This window comes from Procambarus clarkii, chromosome 66 (assembly GCF_040958095.1).
Source record: "Procambarus clarkii isolate CNS0578487 chromosome 66, FALCON_Pclarkii_2.0, whole genome shotgun sequence".
In the NCBI taxonomy this organism is placed as follows: Eukaryota; Metazoa; Arthropoda; class Malacostraca; order Decapoda; family Cambaridae; genus Procambarus; species Procambarus clarkii.
Window position 1 is genome coordinate 23,504,371 of NC_091215.1, and position 9,850 is coordinate 23,514,220.

The 9,850-nt window shown below is 45.0% G+C and overlaps 2 protein-coding genes across 2 annotated transcripts in view; both read right to left on the bottom strand.

The window, feature by feature from the left end:
* Positions 1–5,411: 5,411 nt before the first annotated feature.
* Positions 5,412–7,074, bottom strand: LOC138355269 (uncharacterized). The gene is made up of 2 exons (XM_069310133.1): positions 6,992–7,074; positions 5,412–5,895 (listed from the first exon to the last, which is right to left on the bottom strand). Exons 1-2 carry the CDS (start codon positions 7,072–7,074, stop codon positions 5,412–5,414), a joined length of 567 nt encoding a protein of 188 aa, XP_069166234.1.
* A 265-nt stretch (positions 7,075–7,339) lies between these two features.
* LOC138355271 (DNA-directed RNA polymerase II subunit RPB1-like) overlaps positions 7,340–9,850 on the bottom strand; it is a 3,828-nt gene continuing 1,317 nt past the window's right edge. Inside the window, exons 2-3 of the mRNA XM_069310134.1 lie at positions 7,883–8,469; positions 7,340–7,512 (exon numbers count right to left, since the gene is read on the bottom strand). Of these exons, the coding sequence (XP_069166235.1) occupies positions 7,340–7,512; positions 7,883–8,469 (760 nt within the window). The remainder of the gene's footprint in view (positions 7,513–7,882; positions 8,470–9,850) is intronic.

Consider the following 9,850-nt stretch of genomic DNA (forward strand, 5'->3'; position numbering starts at 1 on the left):
ACCTTCACCTCACAAGGAGTTACATAGACATGAAACTCACGTAACCAGTTACAAACCCACATTAGATTATCCAGTTCCTTAAAAAACACTCAATAAATAAGTAAACCAAACACGAAACAGGAACCACAAGAGAATCTCAAAGAACAGTAAACATTAAAGAAAAAAACGGTAGTAGATGAATAAAACAAAATATAAATTACACGAAAAACACATTAAAAAAATTATATCTGAACAAAAACGACAGAAAAGCGATGAAAATGAAGCAAAAACACAACAGTAAAGACCAACAAATAACAACAAAAGACGAAAAACAAAGAAACAAAAAAGTCATTAAAGAAAGCAAGTAAAGAAAGAGGTTAAGAAGGAGATGCATAGCAAACAATAATAAAAATGAATAATAGGCGAGAAACAAAGTAACAGAATGAATGCAGAAATAGAAACACCTTTTCGGAAGAAGTTGAAGCAATGAATGATGAACATTAGAGGAAGAGGGGAAGGGAAGGGGTAGAGTGTTAAGAGGCAGACAAGGAAAAGGGTATATCTTGAGGTTATCTTGAGATGATTTCGGGGCTTTTTAGTGTCCCCGCGGCCCGGTCCTCGACCAGGCCTCCACCCCCAGGAAGCAGCCCGTGACAGCTGACTAACACCCAGGTACCTATTTTACTGCTAGGTAACAGGGGCATAGGGTGAAAGAAACTCTGCCCATTGTTTCTCGCCGGCGCCTGGGATCGAACCCAGGACCACAGGATCACAAGTCCAGCGTGCTGTCCGCTCGGCCGACAGGCTCCCGAGCGAAGAGCTTCCTCTCCGGCTTCCTCTCTAAGAGGAAGAATAAAATAGAAAAAACTGATGATTAAGGAGGTAAAGAGGGACAACTACCTCATACTTACACTCACCCAGGCTACGCATATGAAGGAAGGGGGGGAAATAGAGAAAGAAATAAGAAGGAAAATGTGAAGTGAAGGGTGATAATGGAGGGAGGTGGTTAATAAGAAAAGAAAGCAGAAGGAAAAGGCAAAAGAAAAATCAAACATCATAGCAACACTTAATCATTCCATATTCCTATTCTCGAACCTATTCATGCATCTATTCATCCACCTATCCATGCATTCACCCACATACTCATCCTCGTATCCATGCATTCACCCACATACTCATCCTCGTATCCATGCATTCACCCACATACTCATCCTCGTATCCATGCATTCACCCACATACTCATCCTCGTATCCATGCATTCACCCACATACTCATCCTCGTATCCATGCATTCACCCACATACTCATCCACCTATCCATGCATTCACCCACATACTCATCCTCGTATCCATGCATTCACCCACATACTCATCCACCGATCCACCAAGTCATCCAAAAACCAAAGAATCTATTCTTTAACTACAGTTAAAGAATAAATAGGTGAGCCCCAAGGGAGAATATTATTGAACCGCTGCATCTATATCCTTCCCCCCCCCCCCAATCCTGTCTCCTCATCCCTATCCTATCTACCCGTCTACCTAGCCCATTTACCCATGGTGTGAGGGAGGGGGGGGGGAGGGGAGGTGAGAGGGGAGCATCCACCCCCTCAGTCGTGACCGGAGCGATGACATCCATACCAAATCACGCCTCGGCTTTTCACAATCATTCGTTCGCGACCATTACGCACACGCCCGGGTGAACAGTGACCATTGGGTCGTGACGAAGCTCTACGGACCAGCAGCTTCCAGGGACCGGCGGAGGATGCTGGATAGAATGAGAGAGAGAGAGAGAGAGAATAAGAGAGAATAAGAGATAAAATGAGATACAGAAAGAATGAGAGAGGTTGAAATAAAGGGAAGTGAGTGAGAGAGGGGGGGGTTTAGATAGAGGAAAATGAGTAGAGGAGACGGAGATGAGAGACAGATGAGAGACAGGCGGAGAAGATATCTCTTCCTCACTAATACCGTGCTGGGATCAATGTGATACTGGTGGGGGGGGGGGAGGGAGGAGGGGGTAGTAGAGAGGGAAGGGGAGGAGGAGGGAAGGGAGAAGTAGTGAGGGAGAGGGAGAAAAGGGTAGGAAGATGTTAGGGGGATAGTAGAGAAAGGGGGGGTAAAAGAGGGAGGAACCTGGCAGAAAGGGTAGAGAGGGGGGGACACAGAGGAATAATATGATTAAAATGAAAGGAATAAAGATGGAATATGAAAGAGTAAACAACGATGCAAACGAAGGGATAGAGAATAGTACAAGAATAGGGATCAAATTAGGATCAACGGAACGTGTGGAAAAAGAGGCTTAGACAAAAGATAATGAAGTAGAAAAAGTGAACGCAGATAAGATAGATACACGAGCATCAGAAAAAAGGACCCAAAAAGACTCCAAATGAAAAGGTGAATGACATTACGAAGCTTGAAGAGGGGTGAGGTTATAGGAGAAACTTACAAAGAGGGGAGGATATACGAGTAGATGAAGAGGGGAGGGCGGTAGAGGGTAGAAAGAGGGAGTAGAGGGTAGATAGAGGGAGAGAAAGAGGGGGTAGAGGGTAGATAAAGAGGGGTAGAGGGTAGATAGAGGGAGAGAAAGAGGGGGTAGAGGGTAGATAGAGGGAGAGAAAGAGGGGGTAGAGGGTAGATAGAGGGAGAGAAAGAGGGGGTAGAGGGTAGATAGAGGGAGAGAAAGAGGGGGTAGAGGGTAGATAGAGGGAGAGAAAGAGGGCGTAGAGGGTAGATAGAGGGAGAGAAAGAGGGGGTAGAGGGTAGATAGAGGGAGAGAAAGAGGGGGTAGAGGGTAGATATAGGGAGAAAAAGAGGGGGGGTAGGAAACGGCGATGTGTAGGGTAGATAAACCTTCCCCCCCCTCCCCTCCTACAAACCAGACCTACCAATAATATTCATTTTTACATTATTATTGTATAACAAGTGAAAACGTGCGTAGGGGGGTGATAGAGACGGAATGAAAGGGAAAGGGGTGGAGGAGAAAGGAGAGGTGAAAAGGAATAGAGGAGGAGGAGAAGGTATAGAAAGGGTAGCCACAGATCATGCTCCGGGAGGTGGAGTAGTTGAGGAAATCGTCCGTAGGTAGACGGATTGGATGAGAAGAGTTAGTGAAGAGGTGTAGGCCCCCAGGACCTACACAAGTACCTTTTCGTGGAGCCGGTCCTCCCTAATTCCATCCATTCCCAATCTTCCTGCTCATTTTCCCCCCCATCTAATCACCCTCATCCCCGACACCACCCAATCGCCCTTCTTTCCAACCGCTCCCACTCACCTTAAACCCCTAATCCCATCTCATCCACCCTCCTCCCCCCCCCAATCACCCCCCCTCTCCCCACCACCTTCCAGTCACCCCTCCTCTCCACCCCCTCTCGTCCTTCCTCCCTACTACCTCCTAATCATCCTTCTCTCCTGCCCGGCTCACTCCTCTCACCATTCCAATCCCCTTCCCTTTACCCTCCCACTTGTGCGACAATTTTATATTACTTTGAGATAAAATGAAGTTGGGAAGGGGAAAGTAGAGGATTGGAGGGGGGTGGGGGAAAGGAGTTATTACCCCCTTCCCATTGTCCCCAAAAAAACCCTCTCACCCCCTTCCCCTCCTATCCTACTACTTCCCCTCCCCTCCCCTTACCGCTACCTCCGCTACCTAATCAAAGTAGCTTGTGACCAGAGATGCCTTGACTAGACGAACGGATGGCTCGTACTGTGGCGGTGGGGGGGGGTGTCGTTATGAAAAGACAGGGAGGGGGGTGTTACGAAACGACGGTTGGGGGGGGGGGGGGTTGCGAGACGGCAGCTTAATACATTGAAAGGAAATTTAAAGTTCAATTGAACAAAATCCCCCAATATCTGACCCATCAAAGTTTTATAAATCACCATCCTATGATATATATATTATATACAGACTGGGATTCCCGGGACTCTTTCTTTCCTCGCCCTCCCCCCCCCCTCCCTTTTTTTTACAATCTCCTCTTCTCTCTATTCCCCTCACCCCGTCCCAGTATCTCTCTCTCTCTCTCTCTCTCTCTCTCTCTCTCTCTCTCTCTCTCTCTCTCTCTCTCTCTCTCTCTCTCTCTCTCTCTCTCTCTCTCTCTCTCTCTCTCACTCTTACAAACTGCTAAAATCTCCACGGAAAACAAATATATTATATCGGACTTGAAAACAGAGGAGGGGGGTTGTTATAGATGCAAAATTTCTTAAATGGGTAGCACTAGGAGGCCGATCCCGACTGTTCTATGACACTCCATCATTGAAAACAACAGCAACACCAGCATCCAAAACAGCTAATAAATCAACAGCAGTGGCAGCAACAACAACAACAAGCAGAGGGAGGAGAAGAGGTCAGAATTGAGGAGATAGCGACAACGTGAGAAAACAGGAACCCGGCCGCCAACACCACTAATAAACTCTACGGGGAGAATGCCTCAAATTAATCTCTCCTCCCTTCCCAGCACCATCACCTACACCTTCTGCTTCTTTCCCTTCTTTTCCACCGCTTCAGCTGCCTGCTTCCCTCTGCTGCTACTTACCTCCTTCCTCTCCTCCTGCTGTCTTTCATCTCCTCTTCTTTTCCCCCCTCTGCTTATCCTCTATATTCTAAATATTATCATTCCCATTTGATCTCCTTTCCTTGTCGCCTCTCTTGTTTATTCTAATGCTATCGTTACCTCCCCTTCTTCTCTTTTATACTTCATATTTTTGTCCTACTCATGCCGCTCTTCATCCTTGTGCTCCTCCTTTTCCTCTTTTTTCCTCCGCCTCCTTTTCCTCTCTCTCGCCTCTTTAGCCCGGGTCTGTCGGCGGAAGTATCCTCTTCCTGTGACTCCTCAGCTCTCCTTGTTAAATCATTTTCTCTCGTCGCTGAGTTTCTCCGTAGCCTCCGAGCTTAAAGATGAGTGGGAAAGTGATGACACTCCGGGTTCCCCTTCCATGGTGTTCCAGCGTCCCACCCGGGTCTATTCCAGCACCCCCTTTCCATGGTGTTCCAGCGTCCCACCCGGGGTCTATTCCAGCACCCCCTTTTCCATGGTGTTCCAGCGTCCCACCCGGGTCTATTCCAGCACCCCCTTTCCATGGTATTCCAGCGTCACACCCGGGTCTATTCCAGCACCCCCTTTCCATGGTGTTCCAGCGTTCCACCCGTGTCAATTCCAGCAGCCCTTCCATGTTGTTCCGGTGGTCTTTGAAAGGTGCTCCAGTAACTCCTTCGTGGATTTCCAGGACTCCAGGCGTACCTTTCGTAGTATTCCAGCAACCACACCATCGTCTGTCATGCCCCTCATAACCAGCGTCGTGTATTTCATGCCTTTCCAGCATACGGCTCGTCCTTTTCGCCCGTCCACCAAAAATCTACCGTCATTTATACCGTGGCAGTCTTTCGTATGTAGTTCCAGCGGGCACTCCTAACAAGCTGAATGTTGTTCAAAGGTTTTATTTTTTATTCATCATTCACTCGTTCCAGCACCAGTGAGCTGTCATTCACTCGTTCCAGCACCAGTGAGCTGTCATTCACTCGTTCCAGCCCCAGTGAGCTGTCATTCACTCGTTCCAGCACCAGTGAGCTGTCATTCACTCGTTCCAGCCCCAGTGAGCTGTCATTCACTCGTTCCAGCACCAGTGAGCTGTCATTCACTCGTTCCAGCACCAGTGAGCTGTCATTCACCCGTTCCAGCACCAGTGAGCTGTCATTCACCCGTTCCAGCACCAGTGAGCTGTCATTCACCCGTTCCAGCACCAGTGAGATGTCATTCACCCGTTCCAGCACCAGTGAGCTGTCATTCACCCGTTCCAGCACCAGTGAGATGTCATTCACCCGTTCCAGCACCAGTGAGATGTCATTCACCCGTTCCAGCACCAGTGAGATGTCATTCACCCGTTCCAGCACCAGTGAGCTGTCATTCACTCGTTCCAGCACCAGTGAGCTGTCATTTTCACAACATTTCAGGATCCTCTCTAAACTCTTTCACGTCGTTCCAGAACCTTATCCGGAGTCTTTCATGCCATTCAAGCACCTTGCATATATTTTTTTTCGAGCCCTAGCAGCATTTTCCTAAACCATTTCTGCCTTTTATGAGACATTCCTCGTTCCAGCACTTCGTTTTAGAGTTATTCCATGAACCTGGTTAGCTTTTTTTGAGGTTTCATCTCTTTATCACTTGCAGTGAATTTTTTGTACCCGTTTCTGCCGCCAGTTTCATGTCAGAATTTGTTTTGATTTTAATTTTTTCTTTCCAAATCTTTACACAATTTCATGTTCGTTGAATTGATTACTGCTGTACTGTACATCACCTTTCATATAAGATGCAATTCACACTGTTGTGAGTTACAACACTTCTTTCACTTGGGTCATCGTAGACTCGAACTTTCTTTCTTTTTCTTCCCTTTCTTTCATGTGTTGTGTCAGGAAATATGTCTGCCTTGTCATTTCTTTCCTCATTATGTGGTAAGGTTATTGTGAGGAGGACGCGTGAAGCTAGTGTGACAACATAGCGGTGTGGAGAGATATGAGGACGAGGAGCTGGGATATGATTGAAGGAATGGTGTCCAATGACTTGGACCATCAGGGATCGAACTCCTACAAGAAGCAAGATACACTATCCAAAATGTAACCCAAACCCGTACCAACTCAACCCCCCAGTCAACGCCATCAACCTTTAGAAGACTTGCTTAGGGAAGAAAACATGAATATACACATGAAAGAAAGGGAAGAAAAGGAAAGAAAGTTCGAGTCTACGATGACCCAAGTGAATGAAGTGTTATAACTCACGATATTCAACATCGAAGCAACGCCGCTCTTGGACAGTGTTTGACAGAGAAGCCGTTCGTGACTCTTAGCTGCCACCTGCGTCATCCCCCCCCCCCCCACACACACACTCTCAGCCTCCACCTGTTTGTCTTCCCTCCCGCCCACAAGACAAGGCGTGAGCCCTTCTTCACATCCTCTCTGAAGACTTCCAAAGTCTCTTGTGCACGGCTCCTTGACTCCACAGCTTTTCAAGGTTTTGATCCTCGCTTTACGTCTCGGGGTCTTCCTCGGTCTGGTCCTCCTGCTCCTCCACCTCCTTATCCTTACACTCCTCCAGGATTTCCAGTTTTTCCATCACTCTGGTCCAGAGAGATGGACTCCCAAGACTGGCCTGGGGCCTGATCCTTCCAGTAATACCTCTGGTAGTCCGGAGTTTTTATCGAGCGTGGATCATCTGCTTCCCAGAAGGTGAGCTTTGATCCTCTTGCTTCTTATACGCACCTTCTATCCCCTCCTTTATCACCGGTTCTCTGTTTCCCAGTTTCTTATGGACGTTATGTATTCCATTTTTGCCTTTATGTTTTGTGTCACTCTTTATGCTGGAATTTCTGACTTGATTTTTAATTCATCGATGAAATTTGTGTTTCTTTCTGAAGTTTATGCAGCGGAGATGATTCATCTGTGATGAACATATCAACAAGGGCCGTGACGAGGATTCGAACCTGCGTCCGGGAGCATCTCTTCTTTAATGGTGTTTTGTCGTCATTGGAGTATCCTTCATTGTATTTTATTGCTTTAACAAGTTAATTCCTTGTGAACTGCTTTATTACTCGTGGGTTGAGTTTTATTACTCGTGGGTTGAGCTTTATTACTCGTGGGTTGAGTTTTATTACTCGTGGGTTGAGTTTATTACTCGTGGGTTGAGCTTTATTACTCGTGGGTTGAGCTTTATTACTCGTGGGTTGAGCTTTATTACTCGTGGGTTGAGCTTTATTACTCGTGGGTTGTGCTTTATTACTCGTGGGTTGTGCTTTATTACTCGTGGGTTGAGTTTATTACTCGTGGGTTGAGCTTTATTACTCGTGGGTTGAGCTTTATTACTCGTGGGTTGAGCTTTATTACTCGTGGGTTGTGCTTTATTACTCGTGGGTTGAGTTTATTACTCGTGGGTTGAGCTTTATTACTCGTGGGTTGAGCTTTATTACTCGTGGGTTGAGCTTTATTACTCGTGGGTTGAGCTTTATTACTCGTGGGTTGAGTTTTATTACTCGTGGGTTGAGCTTTATTACTCGTGGGTTGAGCTTTATTACTCGTGGGTTGAGTTTTATTACTCGTGGGTTGAGCTTTATTACTCGTGGGTTGAGCTTTATTACTCGTGGGTTGAGCTTTATTACTCGTGGGTTGAGCTTTATTACTCGTGGGTTGAGTTTTATTACTCGTGGGTTGAGCTTTATTACTCGTGGGTTGAGCTTTATTACTCGTGGGTTGAGCTTTATTACTCGTGGGTTGAGCTTTATTACTCGTGGGTTGAGCTTTATTACTCGTGGGTTGAGTTTTATTACTCGTGGGTTGAGCTTTATTACTCGTGGGTTGAGCTTTATTACTCGTGGGTTGAGCTTTATTACTCGTGGGTTGAGCTTTATTACTCGTGGGTTGAGCTTTATTACTCGTGGGTTGAGCTTTATTACTCGTGGGTTGAGTTTTATTACTCGTGGGTTGAGCTTTATTACTCGTGGGTTGAGCTTTATTACTCGTGGGTTGAGTTTATTACTCGTGGGTTGAGTTTTATTACTCGTGGGTTGAGCTTTATTACTCGTGGGTTGAGTTTATTACTCGTGGGTTGAGTTTTATTACTCGTGGGTTGAGCTTTATTACTCGTGGGTTGAGTTTTATTACTCGTGGGTTGAGTTTATTACTCGTGGGTTGAGTTTTATTACTCGTGGGTTGAGTTTTATTACTCGTGGGTTGAGTTTTTTCCCTTTAGTTTGGTTATTTTTTCAATTATCCCGATTTTTTTAAAGCTATGATTTAATTCTTTGTTTGGTTTTATTACCGTTATTGGTACGTTATTTGCTATTGTAACTAATGTTATATTATTATTGCAATTGTTGCTTTATTTTTTATTGTAAGAACTTTTATTGTCTTCATCAATATAAATTATATTTCTGATTATATTTTAAGCGTTTGAACACCTTAATTGCTCTTGAGTTATAAATATTAGAAATAATTTGCCTAATATCCCGCGAATTTCATTTGTTTAATGTAATCACTTTTCTCTTCTTGTCTGCTCTTCTCCCTCTTTCTTACTTACGTTTTTCTCTTTACCTGATTTCTTTTTCATATCGTTTTCCTCCAACTGGTTCGTTTAATCACAATTTATCGTTTATCTTTCTGCTTCCCCTTCTACTTGTATCTTATCTATTTTTTTTTTGTATTCTTTACAGTTTATTTTTATTTTTATTTTTTACTCTTAGTATCGTTCTCTTACTTTTTTTTATTAGAAAATACAGTCCTTTCTATCTTTGTCCACTCAATTGAACAACTCGCTTCATGCAGGGTCGGCGTTCGATCCCGCTATACTTTTTAAGTGGTTGGGTACCATTCCTTCTCTCCCGTCCCATTCTATATTATTGTCCTCAAATACCTTCTAATAACGGGCTATGCAGTACGTTATTGGCTTAGCGGTTTCTCCTCATAATTACCTAAATTCTGTACCTGATCTTGCCTTGTCTGTCTAATTAACCCCCCCCCCTTTCCCATCATGTTTAGTCTTTCCCTTTCCCATCATGTTTAGTCTTTCCCTTTCCCATCATGTTTAGTCTTTCCCTTTCCCATCATGTTTAGTCTTTCCCTTTCCCATCATGTTTAGTCTTTCCCTTTCCCATCTTGTTTAGTCTTTTCCTTTCCCATCATGTTGAGTCTTTCCCTTTCCCATCATGTTTAGTCTTTCCCTTTCCCATCTTGTTTAGTCTTTCCCTTTCCCATCATGTTTAGTCTTTCCCTTTCCCATCATGTTTAGTCTTTCCCTTTCCCATCATGTTTAGTCTTTCCCTTTCCCATCATGTTTAGTCTTTCCCTTTCCCATCATGTTTAGTCTTTCCCTTTCCCATCATGTTTAGTCTTTCCCTTTC